Source organism: Danio aesculapii, chromosome 23 (genome assembly GCF_903798145.1).
Source record: "Danio aesculapii chromosome 23, fDanAes4.1, whole genome shotgun sequence".
In the NCBI taxonomy this organism is placed as follows: Eukaryota; Metazoa; Chordata; class Actinopteri; order Cypriniformes; family Danionidae; genus Danio; species Danio aesculapii.
This window is the reverse complement of record NC_079457.1, coordinates 31,348,570-31,366,977: the sequence shown is the minus strand read 5'-3', so window position 1 is coordinate 31,366,977 and position 18,408 is coordinate 31,348,570. Positions and strand designations below refer to the sequence as shown.

General features: G+C 36.9%; 2 protein-coding genes across 3 annotated transcripts in view; both read left to right on the top strand.

The window, feature by feature from the left end:
- arhgap46b (Rho GTPase activating protein 46b) overlaps nucleotides 1-4,137 on the top strand; it is a 169,952-nt gene extending 165,815 nt beyond the window's left edge. For both annotated transcript variants that reach the window (XM_056448773.1, XM_056448774.1), the window contains one exon: nucleotides 1,296-4,137. In XM_056448773.1, coding sequence (XP_056304748.1) covers nucleotides 1,296-1,490 — 195 coding nt within the window. In that variant the 3' untranslated portion in view covers nucleotides 1,491-4,137. The remainder of the gene's footprint in view (nucleotides 1-1,295) is intronic.
- A 4,937-nt stretch (nucleotides 4,138-9,074) lies between these two features.
- Nucleotides 9,075-18,408, top strand: part of phf20b (PHD finger protein 20, b) — a 28,640-nt gene continuing 19,306 nt past the window's right edge. The window contains exons 1-2 of the mRNA XM_056449650.1: nucleotides 9,075-9,211; nucleotides 17,637-17,742. Coding sequence (XP_056305625.1) covers nucleotides 17,660-17,742 — 83 coding nt within the window. The 5' untranslated portion in view covers nucleotides 9,075-9,211; nucleotides 17,637-17,659. The remainder of the gene's footprint in view (nucleotides 9,212-17,636; nucleotides 17,743-18,408) is intronic.

Here is an 18,408-nt window from a genome sequence, read left to right as displayed (position 1 = left end):
CCAAGTTTTTTCACCGAATTGAAAACGCTGTTTTTGAAAGTTTATAAGACATGTCTGAAGTAAAGTTATGTTTTTGCTCGCAGAAAGTTCCTGTTTTGTTAGCAGAAAGTTGCAAGGTAAAAGAAGCATGGGAAAAAGTAGCAGACGCTGAAATGCGTGTGGTCAATTTGACTGTAATGGCCATTCAAGGAAGAAATAGTTTATATTCAGAAAATATAAAATAGTCTAAATGACTGCCTTGGTAATTGTAGTGTTAAGGGCATGTGCCCACCAAATTTTTTTTCTCAGAGATTTCTCCAATTAGATTTTTTAAGAAATCGGTTTTACGCTACGTGCCCTTTGTTTTTTTTATTTTCCAATGGATGAGTAAGCGGTCACATTGAGGCTACTAATCCCTACTATATAGAACGTGAAAATAAAAGTATGTGAAGTATGCGATTTCTGTTGTGTTGAAAAATAAGAAATCGCATACGTCCCTACTATATAGAGCATGAAAAATGAGAATATGCATGACGAGTAGTATGTCCGATTTCGTAGTATTCAAAAAACAGTATGCGAGAAGTATTTAGATTACCTACTACTTTTGGCGAGATTCTGAAGCTACGCTGATCCATGATGCCATGTGGAAGAATTCATGACTACTCACATTCATACTATATGGAACATACTTTTCTAACAGTGGATTAGTTAATTCAAATTCAAATGTAGTACCTAGTCTAGTAGTTTTTTAGAAGTTTGCTAGTGTTTTTTGCTGCGCAAATCTCTTCAGTGGACATGTGCCTTATTGTGCCATTTCAAGAGCTCACACTTTGCTGATGCTTAAGTAAAAGCGTATTTGGCATGCTGTCCCAGGAGAGAGCCCTGAGCTCAAAGGATCCCACCAGTTTAGTCAGGAGGAAGAGAGAGGGGAGTTTGAGCTCAAGTAGGTCTCAAGAACTCCCCTGTTATAAAGTAGGAGGAGTCGGGGTGGATGGGGGGTTTCATCGAAAAACGCAGATGACTAAGGTAAGGAAGGAAGACAATATATGTGCATTTGGGTGCATCTGTTTGGTTAGTTAGTGATTGATGATGCGAGACCATCCTTGGTCAATCATAAGCACATGATCCTCTTGAAATTTGTTTATAAAACTTCACTCAGAGACAAAATAAACAGAAAATACTTTTCTAAAAAGAGTTTATTCGCCTCGAAGATTCATCCAAATAAAAATCTACTCAAACCATTTGTTTGGCACATATTTGAATCACATTATGGTTCATTTTAACATCCCTAACACCCTTTCTTTCTCTCACTGCAGATCTTCGCTCAGCCGGTGAATGTGAGTAGGACTAAGATGGACGTGAACAATTTGGCAATGGTGATGGCTCCAAATTGCCTGCGCTGTCAGTCTGACGATCCCCGAATCATCTTTGAAAACACACGCAAAGAGATGTCCTTCCTCCGCATCCTCATCGTCCACTTAGACACCAGCTTTATTAAGGGCTTGATCTGAGAGTTTGCTCGCTTGTGAAGAATCATCTAGGAGATGATGGGAATCGAGACGAAAATGATTCTCATTTTCAAGTTCAGCCAATGTTTTCGGCTCAATGCGAATCTTCCTGACTTACACAGACACTATTTGAGCTGAATCATTTGACTCATTTGATTCCTCGACAAAACAAATGCATGAGCTTTGTCTTTTCGGGTTTGCTATTTCTTTTGTATCGATTAGCAGGGAAATACCTTCTTCTGACAATCATAAATGTAATAACACACACATGCAATAGGATTTGCGGAGTATTTCCTTAATTTAATATGGTATGAGTGTTTGGACTATTTAATAGCAACTGTTTGTAAGCTCAAGTATGAGTGCAGAGAGAATTGCAGGCTCCAGTTTTGTGTACAAGGCTGAAGTGAATTAATATTGCAGAGCTGACAATATCAAACATGAACGGTGAACACTTGAGGTCTGGTGCCTTAAATGGAGAATGTTTGCCTGTGTAGACGATTCATAAGTGCCCATGTACATAAACATATCCTCCATGTCCCAGGCTCCAAACAAACCACAAGCAGTTTTCAATCTATCCCATGGTGATTTTCCCAGTCATTCTTTGGTGAGGTAGAAAATTGTCTTTCCTAATGTGGGTTGGCTTTATCACTGATGATTAAGCACTAAACTATTGCAAACAGAACCAGACTGGAAGATTTGCTAAATGTTCCCTCAATCATAAAATATCTGCTGCTCTGACAAGCTTTCAAATGACTCAACAACTATAACTTGGCCAAGAATGTCATGTTCAGATTCGCCTAGGTCTAATAAACCATTTCAGAAGAGGTATAGACCTGAAATACAGTAACAGTACTTAAAGCTGAAGTCAAGCCTTTAACACCAAATTACTAATAATAGTTTCAAATGGTTTTCTCTAAACAACTCCTGTCTGCCATTGGTTAAACAATCAGATAGCCCCGCCCCAAAACTCACCCCATTGGTTAAGCTGTTGGCATGACATAAAAGCTCAAACAAAATGTTTACATGTTAGGGGAATTGATCAAATAATCCAGTTTTTGCTAAATTAAGTTGATTATGTGATGTGGACGGTTAAAAAGGGGATGGGGTCATGATATCACCCAAACTCTCACACACCCAGTAGCAATCACACAATAACACAAACACCACTAGGTAATTTAACTAACGCTGCAAGGGATGAAAGTACACTATGTAGTCTAACAACATGCCAGTTGTTCAGCTGACAAGGACTAAAAAATCTGCAGATAAAAACTTTAAATAATTGTTAAAGTGACAACATTTACAATCTAGTACATTAATTCAATCTCAAAAGACTGTAAGTCTGTCCTGCACTGCTGTATTTTCAATTCACCCTTCGCTAAGCGCCGCCCTTCTTAGTTACTGTTGTTACGCCTGTCAAGCTTTCGTGCCTGGCACGTCTATTACAATATGTATGCGCTGGTGTCAGATATTGCCACACATATAATTAGTCATTTTTGCTGAACAGGTAAGATATCTGAGAAAGCCTGACAAAAAAGGACGGCAGTATGCATTGCAGGGGTATATTCATGACTTAATACGCACCCGATTAGAAAATAACTTAATCAAAATTGAAGCTAGGTTAGCCTAGCCGCCTCATATGCTGACCATTTAACAGCTTAGTTCATGCACAGAAGGAGAGGTGAAATTTAAAAACAATATAATAATAGCTAATTAATTTCTCGTGATTTCTCAAAAAGCCTGATAGACTAATTGTTGTGCAATGAAATATAGAACAACTTATTTTATGTTCAATCCATTTAAATTTGTAAAGCGATTAAATTAACTTAATCGATTTGTGTTGGGACAACATGAAATAATTGTGTGGAATTTTTTACAGTGAAGAGAGTACATGATTTTGGATGCAGCGATTAAATTTATTTTAGTTGAATTCATTATTGCGGTGCATTATGGGATTGAATGAGTGATTTCAAACACGAAATTCCTGTTATTCCCTAAAATAGTGCACTATTCAAAAAATATACAGGCTATTTTTGAACCCATAAAGTTGTTATCTGCGCACTATTGTGCTATTAAATGTATTCTTACTGCCATTAAGGAAACTGGCCCATTTACGCAATAATATTGGCTGTAGCGCCCCTTGTGGCAAAGCTGAGAATGCAGCATACCTGCAATCCAGCCTTCATAGTTAAACATGCTTGGAACATATTTTAGGTCTTCTCATCGTCACTTTTGACATCTGAATATGTGGAAACTGTAATCCATTTTTGATTGTTTACCTAAAACGAACGCACATGATCACATAAAATGACAACAACCAAATGTACTATTGATTTAATATGGGGTCCTCCATCAGCTCTGCCTGGGCTTTTGTATAACAGACCTCTCATGTGATGGACAGTTGTGTTTCTAAAACTGAATGGTGAAAGTATGTGAGCCCATTTCTTGAACTACTCCTTCAGTTCCTCTCTCTCCGTCTATGATCACTGCAGATAATCTTACTGTCCATGAATGAGGTTTTTGTGTCTTATTTTGTTTTATATGAGTGAGGATGTATGTAGGAGACAGCAGTGAATTATGTTGAATGATGTGTGGCTAAATTTCGTAGTTTCCTAAAGAACTGAAATAAAATTTGTAAATTTGTATAGTTGTACATATGTGGTTCCGAGTTTCACTTGCTTTTGACCTTTCCAGAAATACAAATGCACACAGCAAATTTGCCAGAAAGCAATAAGAACAGGTTATAAAGGTTATTTCTTCATATATTCTTCGTAAATCTTCATATACTGTTTATTTATTCAGTTAAGCCCAAACATGAAAGGCTAATCTACTGCTAGTTTTATGGTTATAAAACAATTGATGGATTTACACACGTTTAAGATCTTGTACCATCACTTTAAGAGCAGCTACTGTGGTGGTCATGGAGGAGTGGAGAGCATGAGACTGATTCCTGTGACGCTCCAGGGACAGACGAGTCTTTGCTGAGGTCCAGCTTCCAGCCTCAGGCGCCTTGACTGCAGCTCTGCACAAGACGTTTGGCCAGAGGAGAAATGATCGTGCCCAACTGAGTCTGGTTTCTCTCTAGGTTTTTTAATTCTTCACTTTTGCCAATTGGAAGCGTTTTTACCTCGCCGCTGTCGCCACTGGCTTGCATGATTTGGGATCTGTAGAGCTGCGCATCAATAGATTTGCTCTTCAGTGTTTGGACTCTCAGTAGTGATTATTAAATCACACTGAACTGAACTTAAACACTGAAAACTGAACTGACACGGATTCAATTTACTATTATCTTTCCTGTGAAGCTGCTTTGACACAATCTACATTGTAAAAGCGCTACACAAATAAAGGTGAATTGAATTGAAATTGAGCTTTAACAAAAAAAAACATAAGTTCCGCCTAAAATGTAGATTTAGGCCTAATCACCACTGACTCAAACTCAAGGTGTAGTGTTGAATGCAAAAGAAGATATTTTTGGACACAGTAACCACTGACATCCGTTGTGTAAAAACCAAATAGGCTACTATAGAAGTAAGTGGCTACTAGTTTATGTTTCCAAAACATCTTCTTTTATGTTCAACAGAAGAAAGAAACTCAAATAGGTTTGTGACAAGTAACACGTGAGTAAATGCTGACAGAATAATCAGTTTTGGGTTAACTGCAGCCCTTTAAGACTTTGAGCTCTGCCGACATCTTGTGGCGAAATCAAGACTCTACTTAAAAGGGACAATGTGGAAATGTGTAGTTATTGCAATCACCTCACAAGCAGGCTATCCAAAATGTAGCTGACAGCGATTCTTCAGTAAATTATAAACCCTTATGTGCTGTGGGGGCGAATGTTTTCATCCACTCTTGGGTGACTTTGAGTCTTAATGTGGCCATAACTTTTTCTGTGTTTCAGCTAGCAGAATGATTTTTGGTGACAAAAAATATTTTGACACATATTTTAAGATTATGCTTTGAAATGCTTTGAATTAAAAAAAAAAAAAACAACAACAACAAAACTCAACAATTCACTCTGGGCAAATTTACTATGTTCTGGATGAAAACATCCACTGAATAAACTGCAAAAGATGCATCAGATTAATTTTATTCTTTTCAAAAAAAAAATCATAAATCTGTTAATCAACCTCAGTCCTGAACAAAACTACTAAATGGCTTAGAAAATTACAGGATTTTAACTCTTTAATTGCCAAATTCATAAATAATGTCACTGATTTGGTAAAACAAACACACAAAATGACATTTTCAACATAAAACTGATTGTGTACTGGATTTTTTTTTACCGTCTTGGACATGTGAATAGGCATAGGACGATAACTGTTTTTAAGGTATACCATGGTTTGGAAAAGTCAAGATTTGAAAACCGCCAACATTTTCTGTAATACCGTTCCTAAGGTATGTGTACGATTTTTTTTCCATTTTTTGTTTGATTTTAAGACAACAGTATGTCCAGCAGAAAAGATATATTCTCATAACATATTTTACAGCAGTAATCATCAGAATCTTATACCGGCCCATGCCTACATGTGAAACAACATTGCCTTTAATGCATTGTTTTTGTTTCCATTATAATCACTTTTTTTTAAATTACAAACCATGACATAATATAATCATGCATTCTTGATAGCTGGTAGTTTTCCCTGTTGGGAAAAGGTAAAATTTGTAATTTTGGTAACACTTTATAATAACCATACACTATAAACCATTTATTAAGCATTAGCCTCTAGTGAATTCATTATTTGTTAAGCATTAACTCAACATTAATAGACGTTAGTAAGCAGTTTATAACAACAGCTATTTTTGACTTATAAACACATTTATAATATGCTTAATGATTGTGTTTTCATAATTTTTCATTACTAAATTAAGTATTGCATTATTTACAAACCAGTTGTATTTAAGAGTAGTCGGTGGTTTTTAAGATAATTCAGAATGAGTTGGTAAATGATTAATAAACTATTAAAATGAATGTTTATATATCTTATTATTCAGGCATATAGTAATGGTTACTTTGTATGTTAATAAACGCTTTAACTCAACATCAAGCAGTTTTGTGACCTAATCTAAAGAGAAGGCTATTTATGCTTTATAAATCCCTCATAAATGACAATTAAAGGCTCAGTATCAAATGGACAATACATCTTTGCAATCCTATCTAAAAATAAAATTACTGTAAAAACAATATAATACAATATAATATAATAATTTACCAATATATTATAATGTAACATTTTAATATTATTTAGCAATGTTTAAACTGTACAGTCATTTTATTTTGAATAAGGTTGCAAAGATTTATTTTTCATTTGATACAGTTTCATCTGTGTATCTTTAAGTGATTAAAAAATTAATAAAGTCGTTTATTCTTTGTTTTTCCTGTTTAGAATAGAACTGAGCCTTTAATTGTCATTTATAAGAGTTTATAAAGCATAAATAGTCCTCACTTTAGATTAGGTCACAAAACTGCATGAAGCTGAGTTCATAAAACATTTAATAACATACAAATTAACTATTAGCATATGCCTGAATTTTAAGATATATAAATGTTAATTTGAATAGTTCCTTAATCATTTACTAACTCATTGTGCATAATCTTTAAAAACCACCAACTATTCTGAAAGAACTGGTTTGTAAATAATGCGATACTTCATTTAGTAATGAAAAATGAATCATTAATAAAGTACAAAAATAGAAATATTAAGCACATTTTAAATGTGGTTATAGGTCAAGAATACAGCATTTGTAGCTGCAGATAAAAACTGCTTACTAACGTTTATTGATGTTAATGCTTAATAGATAATGAATTAACTATTTGCTAATGCTTAATAAATGATTTATAGTGTGTAGTTATTAAAAAGTTTTACCATAATTTTAACTGTTGATCATCAGTTGGCACCACTAACCCTTTAGATAGGCCAGTGCAAAAAACGTTTCTGGATTTTATATGGAGTATAACAGCTAATAAAAAGTGTGTGTATGTTGTGTCTGTGAGTGTGTGAGAGCGACCTTTGCACACTTACAGTACCTTGATGTGTCTGAGAAAATCAAAATATGCATCTCAGCTCTCAGAACTACATGAAGTAAACAAAAACAAAGACTGTGTATTTAACCATCAAATGTGGTTATAATGGAAGTCAATGGGGGAAAACAGCCACCAACAGTAAATTAGGGAGAAAAAAAAATTAATAATAACAAAGCATCAAAGCCAACATTGTTACTAATCATTTACATGTTCATGACTGTGATAAAAGGTAAAAAAAAATAAATCCAGTCCACAATTACTTTTTATATTGAAAATACAATATTTTGTACCATTTTGTACTTTTTTTTCTTACCAAATCAATGACATCATTTGTGAATTTGGCATCTAAAAAGTTAAAATCCTGTAATTTTCTAAACAAAATAGTAGTAGTTTTGATCAGGACTGAGGTTAATTAACAGATTTATGCAAAAACATTTTAAACAAATTTGAACTATAGCTTATTTTTTAAACTGTCCAAGTATAATATAAATGGCTGTTTGCACTTTAAGAGAAAATAAATGAAAACAAAATAAAAAAAAAACAGGCAAAACAAATTATTTCTGTGGCTTCTGGTGATACATTGAGGTCTTATGAAATGAAGCATTTGGCTGGGCTAGACAGAATTGCTTTGCTATTTATATGCAGAATTGTGTAAAAAATCTGCCAATATATCTGGAATGATTTTAAACTAAAACCCTTAAATAAAATAATAATAACTTTTAAACTTTTATTTAAGGTTTAAAGTGCAAATTCAATTAAAATTTGGTACGAAGTAAGTCTTTCATATATCTACTAAAAGACAAAACCTATTACTTTACAAACTGTATTGTACATAAACCATACAAACAGTTGCATATCTTTCAAGAATATTACTGAAATTATTATTTAAAAATTGAATAAATAATTACACACATTTCTAAGTAAAAAGTTTGAATGATGGGCTCAAATCCAAATCTGTGAAAGAAACTGAACAATATATTCAGCATTTTCAGCTTTAATCCTCTGCTTCAACAAATGTGGGACTATAATTATAAACAAATTCACTGATGAAAAAAGTTATTCCAAATTTCAGTTGTACAAATGTGATTTCTCAAGCAGAGACTATGTGTACTTCAAATGTGTAACTTGTTTTAAATTAAAGGTATAGTTCGCCCCAAAATGAATTACATAAACGATGACAGATCTTTCTGTTTTGGGTAAACTGTCCCTTTAAGATCAAGAAAGCATCTTATTATGTTAGGTTACTAAAAACGAAATTATAAAGTATTTAGGGAACTAGGTTTGTTCCTAAATGTGGTGCAGTAGACACTAAACAGGGAAAAAAACACTAGTAGCCTATAACCATAACCTTCTATAATGGGTATTTATTTACCCATTTGTCTTTTATGGTAAAAATAACAGCATAATTTAACTCGTTGAGTAATAGTATCAAAGAAGACCTCAGAAAGTCCACATAACTCAAACTCACAGTGAAAAGCGTCTTCCCAGCAGGCTCAAAGACTCAAAAGGCTTATGAAAGTGCGAGAAAACGAAGAGGACGCGCATGCGCAGACAGACTCCACCTCGTGGACACCGGTCTCGCTGCTCGCGCCGGAGAAAACAAACTGCGTGGATGAAGGCGCTCTCAAAGCATGCGACTTAAAGCACTCTCGGCGCATTTGGACTGGCTTTCTTTGGTTTCGGAATACATTCATCTGCAATAGAGGTAAAGCTGGCAGTGTTTATATACTGCAAATGAATACGCGGCTGTCTCCGGTGGTTTGTTTGTAGGAATTGTGAGTTTTATGATTTTAATGTGATGATGCTGCTCTGTTAAAACGAAACTTGCCTCCGTGCATGTGTTCCCTGTTTGATGCTAATGGGACCCGTGGAAGTGATTTTGTCAAATAGGTTATTAATGAACATTGTCGGCAGGTACAGTCATGCTGGTTTGGTAGATCGTGATAAATGTACATTGAGCGCTTCTTGGACCGCTGGAAGACTTTTTGTTCGACTCATCGTTATGGTAGTCCCATGCAGCGAGGAGTAGGCCGAGCGGAGGCCGCTGAGTGTCAGGTTTGATTGACAGTCGCGCGGCCCTATCAGAGCGCTGCAAGCAGCGTCAGACAAGGCTCTGAACCAATCACACGCTTTGCTGTTGTTGCGCACCGTTGTCGGCAACTGAACAATGTAATGTCAAAATAGCCATTTAAAATGTCAAGCTAATTAAATAAACTTTACCCGAGAGCTCGACTCATTGTTTTAACATTCCATTAGTCTAGCATAGCATTTTTGTTTGCTTCTGTCAGTTCGCAACGTCAAGTTCGCAGACAACGTTGCACCCACGTTTTCTTCGCATGCGAAGTGGAGGAAAAGTCAAACGCCTGAATTCTCTCATGTTTTGTTGATATTTCCTTATTTACTACCAAATTAGTGTTTATTTTCAGTCACGGCTGTTCAATGCACTGATTACGACTTGTTATGACAGGCATGTGAAGATGAGCCGCTGGCCTGACAATGTAAACAACGAGGAGGAAACGTATTGCGCGCCATTTGCGTCACGCAGCGTGCCAGCTATTCTCGACGCGCGTGCCCGTTAAGTGAAAGAAATGAAGGGACGGTGAATGCGTGGATTTAACCGAATATGCCGGTTTCCCGCGATTATGACGTATTGAGAATGTATGCGTCCTGTAGGAACGTGTCGATCCACGAGGACGGACACGAGCCCGGCGGTTGCGCGCGCAGCACTGGATGAGCACGCGAGGCGGTTATGAAACTTAAAAGACGCGGACGCGCTTTCATGAGATGATGATGACGATGGCAAGCAGTTTATTTCTTTTTGTACGTAATGAGGCTTTTTCTTAATTATTAACGTTACAGCAATTGTGTATAAATGTCTGTAGTATTACAATGTTCACTTCTCTTTCCCCTCGTCAGACTGGCCACTTAAATCTTAATGTTTTCTCCAGTTCTTCTAGCAGACTCGGAAAAGTGCTCAAAGGACACCCAGAATAAGAACCATGTCATCATTTACTTATCCTCATGTCTTTCCGTAATATTACGTTTCAGTCCAGTAATTCTAAAAATAGACTACTGAGAGCCTCAGTACACTTTAGAGATTGAGAAACTGTGTTTATTTACTGTTAAATGTTTGCTTCGGTGCTAATATGATGTCAAATTTAATATTCAGTATATACAACATATGTGTTATTATTTACGAGTTAAAAAGCAAACAGTATTTCCTGTTGTGTATTATCAGATAAATATGTTATTTACTAGGCCTACTACTGCTAATAACAAAAATAATAAAATAATGTTTTTGAACGATTTTTATGCCGAATGTAATTGATTTTTAATACATTATTTTGTTCCTTTCTATTTAAACTTAAGTATTAATATAGTTATCAAAATGAAATTAAAATATTTTAAAAATATTATAAAGTTATTTTAAAATGTCATAATAGTAACGTTATGCACTGACCAAGAATATCTCAGTAAAATAAACATATTCAAAATGTCACAAAACCAAGAATGAATAAAGTGTCTCCAGGATAAATGGATGATGGTATTCAACTTTCTCTCCATCTCTCTTTATTTCTGTTCCTCTGTGCTCTGCTGTATTGTAATGTGAGACAGTTTATGATGTAATTGAGATCTTTAGGAGTGAGTTTGGTGGTCAGATGGTTTAGACCTGGGGTGCCTAATCTCGGTTCTGGAGGGCCAGTGTCCTGCAAAGTTTAGTTCCAACTCCAATCAGACACACCTGGACTAGCTAATCAAGGTCTAACTAGGCTTTCTAGAAACATCCTTGCAGGTGTGTTGAGGCAAGTTGGAGCTAAAATCTGCAGCACACCGGCCCTCCAGAACCGAGTTTGGACACCCCTGGTTTAGACCCTTTATTAGACCCTTTTATTCTTTGCAGTTTTGCATGATAACTATTTACAATGTAAATACACCATTTTTACACTTCCTAACGCAGCGTGGCTGTTCAGTCTCACACTGACACTAGGAGTCTGGTCTTTAATAACAGCAATAAATAACTGAACGACTATTTGAACTGTACAACCATTTGTAAATTATAAATTAACATTTATTTTAACATTCATTTATTTATCTTTTTTATTCAAAAACTGTGCAGCTTTTGTCACTGCAATGTATCTTTATGGGCTTCTGGAAGAACATTTCCTGAGCCTCTTGGTATGGAAAGTCATAAATGTCTGGCCCATTTATTGTGACATTTATTAAAAATGTCTCTTATAAAAATTTAGATGTGAACATGTCATGGCCAGAAGCAGCTTTACAGAAAATAATTCATCCATTCATTTTACTTCAGCTTAGTGCCTTATTTATCAGGGGTCACCAAAGCAAAATGAACCACCACAGAAAAATTACAAATAATGCAATTTGGAAACTTTGCAAATGATGAAAGATGAAAATTTGTTAAAATGCACAACTATAAGTCTAATACTTGTTTACTAAAAGGAAATATGTCAATAAACTACTACTTATATCAATGAGTGTATTACAAGAAGTTATATTATTAAATATTTATGTTAAAAAAAGTTTTATCTAATAATTCCAGCCAGCTTTTAGTGAATTTGTAATATTGTAAAAAACACAGAACTTTCAGTTGTTATATGTAAAAAAAAAAGGCCTAAAAAAATGCAGGACCATTCAAATACTTTGCTCGTCTCCAACTATTGACAGCAGATCAGATCAGAGAGAGTGAGTGTAAGATAAGGTGTTGCTAGGCAGTTGCTTGGCTGTTGTGAGTGGTTGCTAAGGCGCTGCTAGGCAGTTGCTAAGGTGTTCTAAGCGGTTGCTAGGCAGTTGCTAAGGCGTTGCTAGTGTGTTCTGAGTGGCTACTAAGGGGTTGCTAAGTGATTGCTAGGCTATTCTGAGTGGTTGCTAAGGCATTACTAGGGTATTCTGAGTGGTTGTTAAGGCATTGCTAGATCATTGCTAAGGTGTTCTGGGTGGTTGCTAGGCAGTTCCTAGGGTGTTCTAGGTGGTTACTAAGGTGTTGCTAGGCGGTTGATAAGGTGTGTTCTGAGTGGTTGCTAGGCAGTTGCTAACATAAATTACCATGTTTCCAGCATAAATTAGTATGTCACTAGCATGTTTCTATTTTAAACTAGCATGCCATTAGCATGAACTTAGTATGAATAAGCATGTTTGCTAGTAAAATTGGTATGTTTCCAGTATGGATTAGTATATTGTTGTATGAATTAGCATGTTGCTAGTATGTTTATAGTAAGAATTAGCATGTTGCTAGTATGTCATTAGTTTGTTTATGGTATGGAGTAGTGTGTTGTTAGGATGGATTGGTATGTTGTTACTATGTCTAAAGTAGAGTTAAAGGCAGTTTTTTTTTTTTTACAATGGAAGTCTTGTTTCCTTGGTTGTTAGGGTGTGACTAGTAAGTTAAAAGGTCATCAGTGTTTGGCAGGTTGGTAGTCTGAAGTTAAATGAGTGTAACCTTAAAAAAATCTATTTTCTGCATTCAGCTGCTCTGTGTTTCACGGAAACCTGGCTGAACAACACCACACCGGACAACGCGCTTCACCTACCGGGCTATCAGCTGTTTAGAGCGGATCACGACGAAGAATCAACGCGGAAATCACGCGGTGGCGGGACGTGCTTTTACATCAATGAAAGGTGGTGTACAGATGTAACAGTTTTAAAGAAGATGTGCTGTCCAGATCTCGAAGCACTGTTTATTAACTGTAAGCCTTTTTACTCACCGCACGAGTTCTGCTCGTTCATCCTCGTCAGTGTTTACATTCCTCCGCACGCGAGCCTGGCGATACAGAAACTAGCTGATCAGATCACGGTGATAGAGCAACAACACCCGGACTCTGTTTTAATCATTCTCTGGGATTTTAACAAAGCAAAACTATCCCATGAACTGCCAAAATATAGACAGCATGTTACATGTCCCACAAGAGACAGTAACTTATTGGATCACTGCTACACCACAATAAAAAATGCATACCGCTCCGTCCAACGAGCAGCTTTGGGACACTCTGACCATTGTTTGATTCATCTCATTCCAACCTACAGGCAGAAACTGAAAACAGCCAAACCTGTATTAAGATCTGTGAAAAGATGGACTAACGAAACAGAGCGGGATCTACAAGCCTGTTTCGACCTCACTGACTGGAGTGTTTTTGAAGCTGCTGCAAACGATCTGGATGAGCTCACAGAGACTGTAACATCTTATATCAGTTTCTGTGAAGACGTGTGCATTCCTACCAGGACTCAACTCACATACAACAATGACAAACCATGGTTCACTGTAAAACTCAGACAGCTACGTCAGGCCAAGGAGGTTGTTTACAGGAATGGGGAGAGGGCCTTGTATAAGCAGGCCAAATACACACTGGAAAAGGAGATCAGAGTCGCAAAAAGGAACTATTCTAAGAAACTAAGGAGTCAGTTCTTATCCAGCGACTCAGCATCTGTGTGGAAAAGCTTGAAAAACATCACAAACTACAAGTCACCATCCCCCAGCATTATAGACAATGAACGACTTGCAAACGACCTGAATGAGTTTTACTGGCGGTTTGAGAAAACCCCCCACACCCACTCTGAACTGCTCTTCACGCCACCATTAACACCTCCACCACCCCCCGCCTCCCCCATACCTGCACTTCAGTTCAGTGAAGATGAGGTGCGCCAGGTCTTCCGGAAACAGAAGAGGAAAAATCACCAGGCCCAGATTTTATAACACCAGCCTGTTTAAAATCCTTTGCTGACCAACTGGCCCCCATCTTCACCCTGATCTTCAACAGATCACTGGAGCTGTGTGAAGTGCCCTCCTGCCTCAAACGCTCTACCATCATCCCCATCCCAAAGAAACCCAAACTTACAGGATTAAATGACTACAGACCGGTGGCGCTAACATCTGTTGTCATGAAGTCTTTTAAAAAACTGGTGCAGGCCCACCTGAAGGACATCACTGAACCCTCACTGGACTCTCTTCAGTTTGCGTACAGAGCAAACAAGTCTGTGGATGATGCAGTAAATATGGGACTGCATTATGTTCTGCAACACCTAGACAGACCAGGGACCTATGTGAGGATCTTGTTTGTTGACTTCAGCTTGGCGTTTAACACTATCATCCCAAAACTTCTCCTGCCCAAATTAACTCAGCTCTCTGTGCCCACCTCTGTCTGTCAGTGGATCAACAGCTTCCTAACGGACAGGCAGCAGCTGGTGAAGCTGGGAAAATTCTCATCTAGTATCAGCACAATCAGCACTGGCGCCCCCAGGGGCGTGTCCTCTCCCCACTGCTCTTCTCCCTGTACACGAATGACTGCACTTCAAAAGACTCCTCTGTGAAGCTCTTGAAGTTTGCTGACAACACCACACTTATCGGCCTCATTCAGGACGGTGACGAGTCTGCTTACAGACAGGGGGTTAAGGAGTTGGCTGTCTAGTGTAGTCACAACAACCTGGAGCTCAACACGCTCAAAACAGTGGAGATGATAGTGGACTTCAGGAGAAACCCCCCTGCTTTGCCCCCACTGAGCATCATGGACAGCATTGTGGCAGCAGTGGAGTCATTCAGGTTCCTGGGCACCACAATCTCTCAGGACCTGAAGTGGGACACTCACATTGACTCAATTGTTAAAAAAGCTCAACAGAGGCTGTAATTTCTTTGTCAGCTGAGGAAGTTTAACCTCCCAAAGGAGCTGCTGAAACAGTTCTACACCTCCGTCATTGAATCAGTCATCTGCACATCAATAACTGTCTGGTTTAGCTCAGCTACTAAATACGACCTCCAAAGACTACGTTGAATAGTTCGGACTGCTGAGCGAATCACTGGTACAACCCTTCCTACTCCCCAAGAACTGTACTTATCCAGAGCGAGCAGAAGGGCTGCCAAAATCACTCTGGACCCCTCACACCCAGCACACTGCCTCTTTGAACTTTTACCTTCTGGTCGACGCTACAGAGCACTGCGCACCAGAACAGCCCGACACAGAAACAGTTTCTTCCCTCAGGCAATCCATCTCATGAACACTTGATGATAATAATTGCGAAACCAACATCACTACTTGCTTTACACTTTAATATCCATATACACTTATTTAACAACACACTTTACATGCCAATTTGCACATAACAGCTGCACATATAACGTTGTATATAGTAATATAGCTGTACATACACTTGTCAATTTGTATATTTGCAATCACTACTTACTTGTATTTTGAAAAAATATATTTATTACCTGTTTTTTTGTCCTGTCTCTGTAATCCTGTTGCACTGTAGAAGCTCTGTCACGAAAACAAATTCCTCGTATGTTTGAACATACCTGGCAATAAAGCTTTTTCTGATTCTGATTCTGATTCTTAAGTCTCTATGGTAGGCTGTCGGAAAGTTATGATTTTCTCAAGCCACCATAATTATGATATATTGAATAATATGATATATTATTTATATTTTATTATGTATACGTTTTTTACTAGTACTACTACTATCTGTTGTCTGTACTGTTTTTTTTATTATTATATATGTATGTTACTTTTTATGTAAACTCTATAAATGCTTTGGCAATACATTTGTAACATTTGTCGTGCCAATAAAGCAACTTTTGAATTTGAATAGAGAGAGAGAGAGATTTGCACTTGCAATTATCTTAACTGCTCTATTCATTTAACCTATGAAATGTAATGTTTAGACTATCACTCTGCCTCTCGCGATCTGTTCACTTGCTCATTCACTCTCGTCGCCATGATTTCCGGGTATTTTAATTAATTTTGGGGCATCACGGAGCTGGTATGAATTTGCGGAAGACACGCAGAGCTTCCGGGAGAGGTCATAAATAGACACTAGATAGAGGAGATAGCTCCGCTTGCATCACAGCATAGGATGTGCGCAAGGTATCTGAAGAGCGGGGAGGGATACGGGACGTACTTGACGACTGGGACGGATACACATGATTTTCGGGAGATTATCGTTCATTTGCGGGCATCCGGGAGTCTATGCATTTGCGGGAGACTCCCGGAACTTTCGAGAGGCTTGGGATGTCTGCATCTGCATCTGTATATGATTTAGCTGCTTTGACACGAGCGCAGAACAGAAATGACATACTGTTGTGTAAATAAGATATTGCACATGGCTGTTTAACTTGTTATTATTATATGCCAGTTGTGATCTGGCGCTATATAGATAATACAATTAACGTGACTTCAAGGGGGGCGGGTACAGCCGTTGGGAGGGCAGGGCGCCCCCCTTATATAATGGTACGGGAAACACTGTAATTTTATCTCACAGAAAAATGTTTGGCCCAAACAAAAACAAAAAAATAGATTTATTAGAAACTACAGGTTAGATTTAACCTTAATTTCTGGGTATATAACATATCTTATAAATTATTTAAAGAAATATATAATTTGTGTTTTAATATGTAATTGTGCATGTGTAAATATTCTTTTAAGTAAACTATTCAATGTAATATCGAGCAAGTTAAGCAAGAATGAGACATCTAGCTACAAGACTAATATTTATAAAATCCACGTTAATAAGAAGCATTTAATGATGTCAGAAATAAATGCAAAAAAATATTGATTTGTTTTTTTTTTTAGAATCAATATTGAATCAAACATAGTTTTAAAAACAATAAATCAATAATTTTGTACTAGGCAAGTGCTTCTGCATAAAATATTAAATAAAATACAACAAATAAATTGCAAACGCAGATAAATACAGAGCAAAGATATAAATATATAAAGAGTGCTTCATGGTTTTCTGGGCAGTTTAACAGTATTCAAAAACCGAACTTGAGAAATCAAATGTAAAATAAAACTGCAGTTTTCATTGTATAAATAAATTCAATTAATATTTGATAAGCTCAAAATATTAAATTAAACGTATTTAAACAGGCTTGAAATGCATACACAGTCACAAGCCATAAAACATGTCAGTGATAAACTTTCACTCTATGGTTAAACTTTGCAATGACTCTATACATCACACGTAGCCTGTGGTGCTGGTTGAATATAATACCAACTTGTGATGCTGAAACGATATATTGTGCAGTCCTAGGTGATAAATTTTGTGGACTGTATTTTGATAACTGAAAATTTTCGAGCCCATGTTCTTGACCTGTGACCTCATGATGTGTTTCTCTGCTGTTACAGGTTGCCGAGTGTATGTGTCCAGCATGACAAAGAGTCCTCCTAACAGGCGTGGAATCGTTTTTGAGGTGGGAGCGCAGCTGGAGGCCAGAGACACCCTGAAGAACTGGTCAGTGTCTCTCTTCTGCCTCCTTCCTTCATTCATTCATTCACTCAGTCACTCCGACTGATTAAAATTCACATGCTTCACCAGTGCTGCTCATACCAGTAGCTGTATTACGAGACAAAAAATGCTCTAAATTTACTCAAATCTGAGGGACAAATTTTTTGGACAAATCTGAAATTCATCTAGATCTGCACGATAATGCAAAATAGTAATATTGTCATATTTTCACAATTTTATCAAATTACTTGAATTTTTTTGGTTGATGATGATTGTTATGATGGTAGTGGATAGATTGATTTGAAGGATTCTGCATAACACATAATAAGCAGATTACAAGCATTGATATATACAAAAGAGAAAACGTACAAAAAAAATGGTGATTTCCTGAGGAGTCGTACAGTATTCAGACAAAGAACTATAGTCTTCATTGTATAAATAAATAAGCTTTCTGGGTATTCTAAAGATGCAGACATAATTTAAATAATGCTTTAATTTAACATTAAAATAATCATAATTTAAATAATTTAAAATGTGCTTTAAAACTCTTTAGAAATGCCTAATAATCACAGATCTTAAAAACATGCACATGGTAAACTTTCATTACACAATGGATAAACTTTGCAACAGCAAACTGTTGTACCTGATCAAATATAATCCCGGCTGGTGATG